Genomic DNA, 15,059 nt, shown 5'->3' with positions numbered 1-15,059 from the left:
TACTCTTTCTAACACCGTTGGAATTTTCGAATTCCAATGTTCCAGTGAGGAGTTATCATGCCCGCCATCAAAAATAAGGACTTTTCTTTGATCACAAAAAACAACAACAAAAATTTGTTGTTAAATATTTTTCTTCCTTTTTAGATCTTCAAATATATATATATGCAAAGTTACAAGCCTTAAAAAGTATTGGTATTTATTTACCAGCCCATTTAAAATTTAAAAATGAAAAATCGCGAAGGTTGGGTTCCCTTAAGTGGTTGTAATTTGCCAATCCTGCCTCATTTTGGATGGAAAATATATTTTCAGATAAATGTCGATATAAGACCAGTTTTGGACATTCTTAATTACTTTATATTTTTGCCGGATATGCTCACCAATGTGGTTGTAAATTGGCATTGCGGGTTCTATTAAAACCTAAATTTTACATATTCTAATGTATATAAAATCAAATATTTTTATCACAAAAAAGGTTGATGTATATTTTTGCTATTATTAATTTAGCTATAAACATATATGTACAACGTTAAATAAAATAACAGTATTTAACAAATGATTAACAACAACATTGACACTTAATGATGGTATTCGTAGGTGGGAGTTTCATAAGATGCATAATGAGTGGGAGCAGCATAGTGAGCAACGGGAGCCACAGTCTTAGCAACAGCAGCTGGAGCAGCATAATGAGCCACGGGAGCAACATGTTTGACAACAGTAGCTGGAGCAGCGGCATAGTGAGCCACTGGAGCAGCATAATGAGCCACAGGAGCAACATGTTTAACAACTGCAGCTGGAGCAGCATAGTGGGCAACGGGAGCTACAGTCTTCACTACAGCATGACCCAAAGGTTCACGTTGAACGACAGCATTGAAACCATTAGCATCATCGGCTGTATAACTGACAGTACGTTTGTAACCATCAGCATCAATCAAAGAGTATTCACCACGTACAGCATCACCATCACGTTCCTCGTTTTGATTCTTGGAGTCACCGGTTAATTTATCGTCAACACCATAACTGAATTTGTACTGAGGATGAGGATCAAAATCTTCCGATTTGACTAAAACTTTTTGAGCTACTGCCACGGGAGCAGCGGCAGCAGTGTGATAGGTAACTGGAGCATAACCTGCACTGGCAACGGCGACAAAAGCAAGGGCAAAAATGAACTGAAAATACAAAGCCAATTAAATATTAAAATCTTTGTTTGAATGACTTGACAAAAAGTGGTCAGTAAGATCACCAGCCACTCATTCGCTTACCTTAAAGGCCATGTTTTTGTGGTAGATAAATCTCTGAATACTGTTGAAGTTCTTTAAAGGCGTAAACACCAAATGTTAATGACGGCAATATGGATTTTTTGATCAACTTTTATACAAAATTATATCAAAGGTAAAATAATGAAGCATGCAATAACACCATGTAATATTTCAATTACCGTACTATTTTGAGGTGAATAATTGAAAGTATGTGTATGTCTCACAATATGCAATATGAATTGTGCATATTGTTAATGGGAAACTATTCAACAATTACAAAATTGAATAAAAATATATTGTAATAAATATAAAATTATCATAGGGTCAGCTGCAGTAATGTTGTAAAATTATTGCATTCCAAATCGGAGGGCAGTTGAAGTCAATTTGGAAATTATGTCGAAAAGTAAGAAACCTTTATTATTGTAGAAGTAAAAGATATTTTCAAAATTATTACATATCATATAAAACACTGACATGGACTACAATGTGTTATATTAAAGTAATGGCTTTAGACCATACGCCTGATATGCATTCAAGAAAGTTGTTATTTTCCAAAACACCAAACATGGGGTAAAATATGCCAATTCATGGATATATCAAACAAAAACGTAAAACGTTACATCTCACGCTCCAAGAAACCTGAATTCTAATTACCCCCACTTCGTTTGGAAAATACGGCTCAAAATACAGAGAGTCCTTTATATGAGGGAATGTTAACACAGGGCCAAAGAAGTTTCTCACCCTTATATAAACCGAAATGCCAAATTATTGCCACTTCGGATAGATAATGTGACAATAAACTTAAAAATAGTACAAATCAGGAGGGAAAATGCCACACATCCCAAATCAAATCTTAAGTACGGATATGGCTAAATCTACATAGAGCTCTATGCTGATTCGAAAATTTTACGATATGTTGCAAAAGAAATGACAACAATGTCCCGTTCTGCATTCATTGACATTTTGTATATCCAAGATATTCTCTCACGACTTTGGATGAGGTTTTTGGATAAAAATAGCTTTTCTTACAAAATTAGCCGGGCCGACATTTATATACCCTTCACCTTAAACATTTCGCATACCAAATAAAAAACCCTTGTATGTGAACTCTGTCAAAATATGGAACAGACAAATTTTCGGTGCGGTCGGGTTGAACTTAGCAATACCCTTCACCAAAAAAATTCGCATTTCAGTTTCCTAAAATTAAGCGGGACTTCTGTATAGGATCTGTATCAAAAGATAAATCAACCCTGCGTATTGTCCTCAATGAGGACTTTTATCCCTCAGTCTGGTTGCAAAATTTAAATAGGGTCTACAACAAGCTGGAATTGGTTCATCGCTTTATATTACAATTTTTCACCCAACAAAAATCCGGAATGCCAAATTACTATTACAAATATTTCAAATGAGGTTGTATGGTTATATTTATCGAATATTTTCCGTAAAAATATTTTCACAATCCAAAAAGCATTTCCGTTTCAAAAAATTTAATTTGATTTATAAATGTCCGTCCGACTGCCTGGTTCACACTAAACTTGTCTCATTGAAAATTTTCTTCCATTTTGAAATAAATTTTGAAGATGGAGACTATAGGTCCACTCTTTCACCATATTTTCAACATTTTACTAAAATATTATTAACGAAAATCCGAAATCTCCCCCAAAAAGGTCAATGAATGTTTGTAAAACCTATATAGAGCTTCATTATCGGTATTTGACAATAGTGTCTGTAATTAGCTAATATCGGTTTCTATTGAGGCTGATAAAAAATTGTCAATATCAGTCAATGTTTTGACATTGCTCCTGCACAAATGCCCCGCCCAACTACGGGTTTTTGAAGGCGTCATTCACTTTTTCCAACTCAACTGGCTGTAATTTGGCAATTCTGTCTAATGTTTGTCATTTCTGGTATTTTTATGATTTTGCCGGATATCCCCACCAAAGTGGCTATAAATTGTCATATATGTCTGCAGTCAAACCGTATGAGGAATATTTTTGTATCACATATAAAGATTATTATCTTTAAGCGAGATTAATACATTTTAGTATCCGGAACTATTCCTCGCAAATAAATTCTATCAATGTGATATATTCATGGTAAATATTTCAGTCGAATCCGACAGTTCTTCATAATGTGCCATTCGTTCGAAAGATATTAGTGCTCTTAGATATAAGGTTTTCCGATCATGTATCGGGTAGATTTTATGTTGTCCAGTTGCTGGTAGCGATCTTTTATTTATAGAGAACACATTTCATATTCCTAGACATATTTTTCACACATAACTTTACTTCCATATCGAACTACAGATATATCTAACTTGTTTATAACTAACTACACATTTTTTCCTAACTTTTAATTTTTTATTGATTTTAGTTTGCATATAACGAATTTGGTACAAATTTACCTAATACTTAACGGGGATAATCCCCACAAAAATTCATTATTACCCTGGCAAAAAAAAACAAGTGAAAAAGCGTTAAGTTCGGCCGGGCCGAACTTTGGATACCCTCCACCATAGATATACGCGCAGGTACTAGAAATGAAAATATAGGGAACATGTCAAAAAGTGGACCTATACCGACATTTCTAAAAACGGATTATGTAAACCATAATGTAAACAACAATACAAATTTCAGAAAATTTTAATGGATAATTATACCTCCAGCCTTACAGCTAATGACGGTGTATACACATTAACACAATGAAAATGTGCCTCATCGAAATATTGGTTCTAGACCCCATGTTTCTTTGGACCAAATCCGTTTCAGTAAAGTTGGATTTCATTCAAACCTCGCACATCTTATTATTTCTTCCAAACATAGTTCAAATTCGAAGATGGGGAATATCGGTCCACTTCTTCTGGTACCTCCACACAGGGGCTAGGTCTAAATGCGGCTATAGTTCATTATCGAACCTTACGTTCTAATTTTTTATCTCGCTATCCTCCGCAGGTGAAATGATTACAACAGAGTCTTAGAACCAAAATTAAAACGCGTAACAAATCAGATAACTATTTTAATATAAAATAGTATACCCTCCATACTATGGTGGAGGGTATAAAAAGGGGGTTATATGGGGACTACCCCAAAAAGGGGGCGAATTATTAATTGGTAGGGAGATTTGTTACCATATACGACTACAAAATACCAAATTGCAGCAAATTCGGTCGATAAACGCGTTCAAGAACCCCAAAATACCGAAAATTGGGGGTATCCTTATATGGGGGCTATCCGAAAAAATGGATCTATATTCATAATTTTGTGGGGAGATTTGGTACCTATTAAGAACTCAAAATACTAAATTACAGCTAATTCGGCGGAAAATACGATCAAAACCCCCAAAATACTGAAAATTAGGAGGTACCGTTATATGGGGACTACCAGAAAAAGTGGACCTATATCCATAATTTTTTGTAGAGAAATTTATTATCCAATAGGAACCCAATATAGCAAATTTCAGCGAATTCCGTTGAAAAACGCGGTCAAGAACCCCAAAATACCGAAAATTGAGGGGTACCGTTATATGGGGGGTACCAGAAAAAATTGACCTATATTTATAATTTTTAGTAGGTTTATTTGGTACCCAATAAGAACTCAAAGTATCAAATTTCAGCGAATTCTGTTGAAAAACACGCTCAAGAACCTCAAAATACCGAAATTTTGGGGTTACCCTTACATGGGGGCTGTCCGAAAAAATGGACCTATATTTATAATTTTTAGTGGGGATATTTGCTACCCAATAAGAACTCAAAGTACCAAATTTCAGCGAATTCGGTTGAAAAACACGCTCAAGAACCTCAAAATACCGAAAATTGGGGGGTAACCTTATATGGGAGCTATGCCTAAACGTGGACCGATATAGCCCATCTTCGAACTTGACCTGTCTGCAGACAAAAGACGACTCTATGCGAAATTTTGGGGCTCTATCTCAATTCGTTTAGACGCTAGAGTGATTACAACAGACAGACGGACAGACGGACATGCATAAATCGTCTTAGAATTTTACGCTGATCAAGAATATATATACTTTATAGGGTCGGAAATGAGTATTTCGATGCGTTACAAACGGAAAAACAAAACTAATATACCCTCCATACTATGGTGGAGGGTATAAAAAAAAACAGAAGCTAAAAAATACTGTCAAAAGAACTACAGAAATACTAGTCCTAACTGGAATATTTTTTTCTGATAAGCTTATGTTTTGTCTCATCTCGGACATAGCGAACGAACCTATTTCCTTGGTCCCTACTAGTTCGCTATAACCATATTTGACTACATAATACATGGTATTTAATTCTTTGGAAAAATGCACCTGACCCTATGAGTATATTAAAAATTACTTCAATCCGTTTAAATAACTCCCCAAAATTTTAATCTCCTTTCACTCCAGCGTATTATGAGTCAAATATTTAACATAATTGTCTTGAACATAATGCATTAATTGATAAATTACATGGAGTTATTGTTTTCAACATTGCTATGCCTTTGATATAATTTTGTATAAAAGTTGATCAAAACTTCATATCGGCATCATTCACATTTGGTGTTTACGCCTTTAAAGAACTTCAACAGTATTCAGAGATTTAATTATCACAACAACATGGCCTTTAAGGTGAGTGAATGGTTGGCTGACCATTGTTTGTCAAGTCATTCGAACAAAGCAACCAATTGGCAACATTACAATTAAATATTTTATATTGATTTTTTTTTTGTATTTCTAGTTCATTTTTGCCCTTGCCTTTGTCGCAGTCGCCAGTGCAGGTTATGCTCCAGTAACCTATCAAACTGCCGCTGCTCCCGTGGCAGTAGCTCAAAAAGTTGTTGTCAAATCGGAAGATTTTGATCCTCATCCTCAGTACAAATTCAGCTATGGTGTTGAAGATAAATTGACCGGTGACTCCAAGAATCAAAACGAGGAACGTGATGGTGATGCTGTACGTGGTGAATACTCCTTGATTGATGCTGATGGTTACAAACGTACTGTCAGTTATACAGCCGATGATGCTAATGGTTTCAATGCTGTCGTTCAACGTGAACCTTTGGGTCATGCTGTGGTGAAGACTGTAGCTCCCGTTGCCCACTATGCTGCTCCAGCTACTGTTGTTAAACATGTTGCTCCCGTGGCTCATTATGCTGCTCCAGCTACTGTTGTTAAGACTGTGGCTCCCGTTGCTCACTATGCTGCTCCCACTCATTATGCATCTTATGAAACTCCCACCTACGAATACCATCATTAAGTTTCAATGTTGTTGTTAATATTCGTTAAATACTGTTATTTTATTTATTGTTGTACATACTTTGGTAGCTAAATGAATAACAATATCTAATTATTTTATGATAAAAATATTTGTTTTTTGTATGCATTGGAAAGACAACATTTAAGTTTTTATAGCCTTCACATTATAATGGTATATTAAGAATATTAGTGCATCAGGTCAACATTTTAATATCCCATTAAGTCGAATGGAAATATAAGCCCTTGGGTATGATCAACAAGGAAACACGTTATTAAGTTTGGCGGGGCTGAGATTTTGATAAGCTCCAACTAACCTCCTGCCTAATCAAAATTTCTTAAGAAGGTCGGAACTATATCACTTTAAATTCTCTGCTAGTACCTTGTTTATACTCCGTGAAAATCAAATATCAAATTTCAATTCCAATTACCTATATTGAAAATTATCCGAGACGTTTTATTATTCACCGGGGATCTGGAATGCCAAATTATTGTCACTTCGGTGGGGACATTTGCACAACATTTTCTTTTCACGGAAAAAGGGTATGAACAAGGAACAAGTATGACTTTTTCTAATAATGATCGCTCAATATTAAGCGGATCAAATATACACATATATATATATATATATATATATATATATATATATATATATATATATATATATATATATATATATATATATATATATATATATATTATATATATATATATATATATATATATATATATATATATATATATATATATATATATATATATATATATATATATATATATATATATATATATATATATATATATATATATATATATATATATATATATATATATATATATATATATATATATATATATATATATATATATATATATATATATATATATATATATATATATATATATATATATATATATATATATATATATATATATATATATATATATATATATATATATATATATATATATATATATATATATATATATATATATATATATATATATATATATATATATATATATATATATATATATATATATATATATATATATATATATATATATATATATATATATATATATATATATATATATATATATATATATATATATATATATATATATATATATATATATATATATATATGGCGCATATAATTACAGCTGAATGCCATAGACCGGGAAAGATGCCGTTATTAATTGACAGATTGATTGTTGTTGTATGTACTAGTATGTGAGAGTTATTCGTAAAACAGAAGCCTACCTATTTTGATATTGTTCAGTATTAATATTAGCACTCTAGAAGGTGTAAATATCGCACTGATCGCTATGCAATTTTACATAAAGTTCTGGGTATGATTATGGTCTGTTCTGATATTATAAAATTCATTTTCAGCACAATTTTTTGCGGGAGGAATCAGAATGAGTGGACCGATATTCCCCATCCTCCTTTTTCTGGTAGCCCCATATAACGGTACCTCCTAATTTTCAGTATTTTGGAGGTTTTGATCGTATTTTTCCACCGAGTTGGCTGTAATTTAGTATTTTGAGTTCTTAATAGGTACCAAATCGCGTTCTTAATAGGTACCAAATCGGCGCGTTTTTCAACAGAATACGGTGAAATTCGGTACATTGGGTTCTTAATAGGATCCAAATCTCTCCACAAAAAATTATGAATATAGGTCCATTTTTAGGGTACCCCCCACCCCCAATTTTCGTCATTTTGGGGTTCTTGAGCGCGTTTTTCAACCGAATTTGCTGCAATTTGGTATTTTGTAGTCGTATACGGTAACAAATCTCCCTACCAAAAATTAATTAATATTCGCCCCCTTTTTGGGGTAGTCCCCATATAACCCCCCTTTTATATTAAAATAGTTATCTGATTTGTTCCGCGTTTTGAGTTTGGTTCTAAGACTCTTTTGTAATCATTTCACCTGCGGAGGATAGAGAGATAAAAAATTACAACGTAAGGTTCGATAATGAACTATAGCCGCATTTAGACCTAGCCCCTGATTGGAAGTTCCAGAATTTGAACTAAGCTTGAAAGAAATAATAGGATGGGCAGAGTTCGGATGAAATCTAAATTTCCTGAAACGGATTTGATCCAAAGAAACATGGGGTCTAGAACTAATATTTCGATGAGGCACATTTTCACCGTGTTAAAGTGTATACACCCTCATTAGCCATAAGGCTGAGGGTATAATTATTCTTTAAAAATTTCTAAAATTTGTATTATGGTTTATATAATCCGTTTTTAGAAATGTCGGTATAGGTCCACTTTTTGGTATGTTCCCAATATATTCATTTCTGGTACCTGTCAATATATCTATGGTGGAGGGTATCCCAAGTTCGGCCCGGCCGAACATACCGCTTTTTCACTTGATTATATTAAAATAGTTATCTGATTTATTCCGCGTTTTGAGTTTGGTTCTAAGACTCTGTTGTAATCATTTCATCATGCGGATGAGATAAAAATTAGAACTTTCGATAATGAAATATAGCCCCATTTAGGCTTAGCTCCTATATGAAGGTTCCAGAAGAATTGGACCGATATTCCCCATCTTCGAATTTGAACTAAGTTTGGAAGAAATAATAAGATGGGCAAAATTTGAATGAGATCTAAATTTTCTGAAACGTATTTGGTCAAAAGAAACATGGGGACTAGAACCAATATTTCGATGAGACACATTTTCACGGTGTTAAAGTGTATACAACCTCATCAGCCATAAAGATGAGGGTAAAATTACTCATTAAAAATTTCTGAAATTTGTATTATGGTTGACATAATCCGTTTTTAGAAATGACGGTATAGGTCCACTTTTTGGTATGTTCCCTATATTTGTGTAAATGATTTTAAACAGTTTTATGGTCGATTTTTAGTTCCTGGGCGATATTATGAAACTAATATTCCTAAATGCTAAGGTTCCACAGAAAAAGGGGTTGCTTGCATTATATGGAGCTGTACCAAAAGTGATGTTCATATTTGTAAAGCAGATCTGACGTCCCATGATAACCTAAAACATCAAATTAGAGCCCATTCAGTGGAAAAAATGTGACCAAGTTCTCCCAAAATGCAAAATTATGGGAAATACCATTATCTGGGGCTGCCCGAAAACATGGACTGATATATAACATTTTTGGTAATTCACAATTGAAAATAATAGACAATCCAAAATAAAACATATTGGGGAGGTACCGCCCTGTGGGGACTACCTCGAAACATGAACTCACATTGATCATTGTTGATACGGGGATTGTCTTCCTAATGAAAATCAATATTGATAAATTTTTGTATTTGAATATTTTCTACCTAGTGGGAACCCGTAATAATAAATTACAGGTAATTTGTTGAAAACCCCCCAAATTCCGAGTTTTGAGGAATACCGTTATATGGGGACTTCCCCTTAAAAGTTGCCCGAATTATCCCATTTTGCAAAACTTTCAAACATCTCTTTCTTATAATTTTGCGATCTCTTGAGTGATTTCAACAGGCTGACCGAAGGGCATGGCTAAAACATAACAAAAATATCTAATATTTGGGGGAATGTATAATTACTATTTTGAAACCGTGGTCCAACGCAGTTTTAAATTTATCATGTCTCTATGTTAAATATTCCTATATATTCCTGAATATGTTAACGGATAGAGTCCCATTCGATTATTTCCGTATGCTTCAAACACGAATAACTTTTAATATTAAAATAATTTATTAACTCAACAACATTAGGCAATCAGGTCACAATTCTTCTTTTTCAACGAAATGGACATTTAGTGATGGACGACATGGGCAGCTGGTACAGAGTATGTGGTATAGGCTGGAGCTACTGATTTAACAACAGCGGGAGCAGCATAGGTGTGATAAGCAGGGGCGGCGTAGTGAGCAACTGGAGCAACAGTTTTGACAACAGCAGCGGGAGCGGCGTAGTGGGCAACTGGAGCAACAGTCTTGACAACGGTGGGAGCAGCAACAACAGCCTTAGCTACCAAAGGTTCACGGCTGACAACGGCATTGAAACCATTGACGGGATCAGCAGTATATTGAACAGTACGCTTGTAACCATCAGCATCGATCAAAGAGTATTGACCACGTACAACATCACCATCACGTTCTTCAACTTGGCTCTTGGAGTCACCGGAGATGGCATCTTGAACATCATAACCGTATCTGTACTGGGGATGAGGATCGTATTCTTCAGCGGCTTTGGTCAAAACTGGGGTGACGGTCTTTACCACAGCAGCGGGAGCGGCATGATATACTTGGGCAGCTGGAAGGATGCCAGCATTGGCAACGGCGAGCAAAGCAAATACAGCGACAAACTAGAAAATCAAATCAGAAAAAAAACAATTAATCCTTGGTCCTTTTATCTTAGTCTTAGTCTCTGTTTGTTAACCTACCTTGAAAGCCATTTCGTTAAAATTAATTAGCACTGACCCTTTCTGGAATTGGTCTAAATGTAATTGAATTGAATGTTCAATTAATTGTGATAAGAATTGTGTTCCGTCAACAGCTTTTATACGATAAGAAACAAATTAAAGAAAAAATGAAACAAAATTACTCAGTGTCAGTTTACGCCAAAAATTCGTTCGGTTTTTTGTGTACTCGCATACCACAGCAGATTTCTGGTGACAAAGTGTAAACGTCGTCGCGCAGGGCTAATTAATTTTTTATGAATGAATTGTTGGGCAGCGGCTTAAACATGTAGTAAACGTGAATGGGGTTATCAAATATGATATCATTAAAGGTTGCTTGTAAAATTGTTGGATATATGGTAATAAATGTCAAAATGTAAATATGAAGGAAACCTCAATCTAAATGGACGTGAATGGGATGTTCTAACTACATCAAAGTAGTACATTTAATGGAAAATATATTGGTCGTTTGTTAACACCCTTAAACCCTAGCTGGATTAAAACCACACAAAACTAACACAATTAACAACGACCCTAATTTCAGCCGGGTCGAACTTTTATACCTTTCTCCATGAGATGGTCATTCAAAATACTTAAAAACGATCGGAATTTTTATATGGGACTATGCCATGGAAAAGAGGGATATGTTAAAACATGAACATCTCTTGAGCATGTTCTGTACAAATGCCATTTACCCAACAAGGTGTACACCACGATAAGTTACGAAAGCAAAAACGATTTTAATTTACCGTACACTGTGTTGGATTGTTTAAAAATGCCCTCATACCACCACGATAATATTTTTATTCATTTGTAACACCATTGTAATAACCCTCTAAAATCCATCAAATTGTCACACACAACATCTCGTAAAAAACCGCTCTAAATGCTTATGCCTATGTTATACTTTACAGGCGAAAGGTTTGACATTGGCATTCGATGTCTACCGAAAAAGAAAACAAATTGTGTCAATTCATTTCTGTTTTGACGCTAAGCAACAAGACGTGTCTCTTTATGTGTCCAGATATGTGCGTTTATCTCCATGTCCGTCCTTCTAAATAAACAAACAAAAACCCAAATAAAATACATACTCACAAATAATTGGAGTAATTTTTCTTTTGACCACAAAATTAAACTTGGCTCAAACAACAAATCCGTCAACGGTGTAATGAGCTTTGAACCATATTCACAAGAAAAAAAAAACAAATAATAATTTGACATTCAAAGTGTTTTGCCAGAGTGGAAAAGAACAACACATTTGGGAGTTAAGCTACCGGATATTGATTTTTGTTGTTGTTGTTCTTGGTAATCGTGTTTGTGACGCAAAGAACTTGCTCAAATTTGAAGCAATTTTAAAGATTTTTTGAAATGTTCGAGATATCCGGAATAATAGAAATAATAATTGAATGTAGGTGGAGATTTGAGTAGAAGCAAAAATTCGTATTTTATGATTGAGATATATAAATAATTATATGGCGTATTTGGCTACGATGTCTGTATAGAATGGTGTTTTATTTTATGGCAAAATGTATGTATGTATTTCATATGGGGACATACAAATATTTCTGAGTTTTTTTATATATAACAGTCTTATGGCAAATGAGGGTATATGGGAAATTACAAAAATGTTTTAAATTCCTTGAAACTGAGGTTTGCATGCTTATAACTCAAGAAATATGAACATATTGCATATAATTTAAATTCATTTCTATAAAATGAAGTGTTCTTGTCAAAATCTTAGAATATTGGCCGTAAATAATAAGTTGCGTGGAAGCTGTGATGATGGTAATGTAAACAATTGGGTGAAATGTGTTGAAGCCAGCAAGTTTTGTTTTTTGTATTCTTTCCTTCTTTGTATTCTTTCTTTCTTTGTGGCTAAACTACACAACGCACGCACATGTGATCAATGACCAAGTTGAAGAATATCCCATGGACAACATGGTTCTAATGTATGATTTTTTTATATAATCACTGCATCCACCCAAAACAGATGCTGACATTTTGAAGCCGGATTTTCGGTGTTTTTTGAATTTTTCTTATAATCAGGACGCGATTTGCCAGAATTTTGGCATAGCATACTGAATTAAGTCTAGAAAGATGTGTGTTAAATTTCGTGAAAATCGGTTCAGATTTAGATATAGCTCTCATATATATGTTCGTCCGATTTTATGTAAATGGTGTACCAACGTCCTTGTATATCCTTCGATTTGCACGAAATTTGGATTTATAAGTAAATGAAGAACTCAAAATGTGACCGAATGCACAAAACATATTGAAATAAGTGTAACCTAACATATGACAAGTTTCGATGAAATCGGTTTAGATTTCGATATTTTGCTTTAAATTTATTTACATAATTTTCTTCCATTGTAAGAAGCAACTCTATATCTGACCAAAATTTAGTATAGGTCGCAGAATGACATTTTTATTTTCATGTTAATGGTCCTTCAAAAATGGTCCTTCATCTGATGAATATACCTAAAGTGGTGAAGGGTATCATATAGTCGTTTCCGTGCAACTTTACTACATTCCTTACTGGTTTATATTTTGGAAGGATTTAGACCCATTTTCACACCGAAGTAGCTGTTAAAAGAGATTCCGAGTTCTTGGAAAGTGAAAAACATATTTATCGAAAATATTCCAAATCGGTTTATGGGCATATCACCCATCTAAATAAGTGTCTCGCTTAATTTTCTGTATGTTGTATGTTATAGCCGCATTCTCCTACTAAAGGGATGTAATTTGGTATACCAGGTTCTAGGAGTTTGAGCAATATTTTTCAGAAAAATTTCGAAATATGTCCAGAATCTTAAACTACTATATAATAATCCAACTTCTTTGTGGTAGTTTGAGGTTCTAGACACATTTTCTAAACCAAGTAGCTTCAATTCCGCATTCCAGGTTATTGAAGGGTGACAAATATATTTTTGGTAAATTGTGAATTGGATTTATATTGATCTTATTATTCCTGGTTAGTAAAACCTGCTTCCCAGAAAATTTTCAGGATACGTTAATGTTTATACCCTCATCCTCATGCAAATGTGGGGTATACACACTTTGCTACGACCATTTTACAAAATCCCTTTCAGACAATTCGGAGGCGATTTACAAATGTCCGTCTGTCTATTTTGTGAGCACGAAGCAGAGTAACCTTTGCAGCATGAAGTGAGTAAAGGTTTTTTTATTATTTTTTTTTAATAATACATCCAATGTAGTTTAAAAACTTGCCTCAAAATATCGGTATCGCTAAATGGGGCAACCCATCGATCTTAATAATTTTTTGTTAGCAAATTTTCCACCCGTTATTTATTTTATTTATTTATTTTTGTAGGAAGATTGTCTACTCAATAAAAATCCAAAACATAAAATTAGATACGTTTCGGTTAAAAAGGTACCAAACAACCCTTAAAAACCTGAATAAACCAAAAGTGACGGGAAGGTCTGTGAAAATTATCAATGAAATAATTTCAATAATAACATTAAATTTATTTAAGAAACTACATTAAACATACATTGTCAATTTAGTGATGAGCAATGTAAGTGGCAGGGGCAGCAACATGGGCAACAACTGGTGTGCCGACATGGGAAACATGAGCCACTGGAGCTACAGTCTTAACAACAGCAGCAGGAGCTGCAATGTGAGCGACAGGAGCTACGGTTTTAACAACAGCAGCGGGAGCAGCAATGTGAGCGACAGGAGTTACAGTTTTCACAATAGCAGCTGGTGCAGCAGCAACAGTCTTGACAACAGTAGCTGGAGCGGCAGCAACAACAGTCTTAGCCACAACAGGTTCACGACTAACAACAGCATTGAAACCATTTACATCATCAGCGGTATATTGGACGGTACGTTTGAAACCATCAGCATCGATCAATGAATATTCACCACGGACCACATCGCCATCACGTTCCTCAACTTGACTCTTCGAGTCACCCGAAATGGTATCATGGACATCATAGGCATATTTGTATTGAGGATGGGGATCGAATTCTTCTACAGCCTTGGCCACAATAGGCTGGGCAGCAACATGAACAGGAGTAACGGTTTTAACTACGGCAGCAGCAGGAGCAGCATGATATACCTCAGTGGCTGGGATGACGCCAGCACTGGCAACGGCGAACAAAGCACAGACAGCAATGAACTGAAAATGGCAAAAC

The 15,059-nt window shown here is 34.4% G+C and overlaps 4 protein-coding genes across 4 annotated transcripts; 1 reads left to right on the top strand and 3 right to left on the bottom strand.

The window, feature by feature from the left end:
- Nucleotides 1-575: 575 nt before the first annotated feature.
- LOC133328468 (larval cuticle protein A2B-like) lies at nt 576-1,271 on the bottom strand. The gene is made up of 2 exons (XM_061537035.1): nt 1,260-1,271; nt 576-1,166 (listed from the first exon to the last, which is right to left on the bottom strand). Exons 1-2 carry the CDS (start codon nt 1,269-1,271, stop codon nt 576-578), a joined length of 603 nt encoding a protein of 200 aa, XP_061393019.1.
- Nucleotides 1,272-5,855: 4,584 nt separating this feature from the next.
- LOC133328462 (larval cuticle protein A2B-like) lies at nt 5,856-6,492 on the top strand. Its single transcript, XM_061537029.1, has 2 exons — nt 5,856-5,867; nt 5,977-6,492. The coding sequence occupies exons 1-2, from the start codon at nt 5,856-5,858 to the stop codon at nt 6,490-6,492; spliced, it is 528 nt and encodes a 175-aa protein (XP_061393013.1).
- A 3,755-nt stretch (nt 6,493-10,247) lies between these two features.
- LOC133328464 (larval cuticle protein A2B-like) lies at nt 10,248-10,898 on the bottom strand. Its single transcript, XM_061537030.1, has 2 exons — nt 10,887-10,898; nt 10,248-10,808 (listed from the first exon to the last, which is right to left on the bottom strand). Exons 1-2 carry the CDS (start codon nt 10,896-10,898, stop codon nt 10,260-10,262), a joined length of 561 nt encoding a protein of 186 aa, XP_061393014.1. The 3' UTR covers nt 10,248-10,259.
- A 3,521-nt stretch (nt 10,899-14,419) lies between these two features.
- On the bottom strand, nt 14,420-15,043 carry LOC133328467 (larval cuticle protein A2B-like; the record flags this gene model as incomplete). The annotated part of the gene is made up of 1 exon (XM_061537034.1): nt 14,420-15,043. A coding segment is annotated over one exon (621 nt), but the record flags the coding sequence as incomplete, so codon positions are not given.
- Nucleotides 15,044-15,059: the final 16 nt, after the last annotated feature.

This window comes from Musca vetustissima, unplaced genomic scaffold (genome assembly GCF_032173495.1).
Source record: "Musca vetustissima isolate MV318-11 ecotype Yass unplaced genomic scaffold, APGP_CSIRO_Mvet_v1 utg42342, whole genome shotgun sequence".
Lineage (NCBI taxonomy): Eukaryota > Metazoa > Arthropoda > Insecta > Diptera > Muscidae > Musca > Musca vetustissima.
The sequence above is the reverse complement of the archived record's forward strand: the minus strand, read 5'-3'. Positions and strand labels throughout refer to the sequence as shown.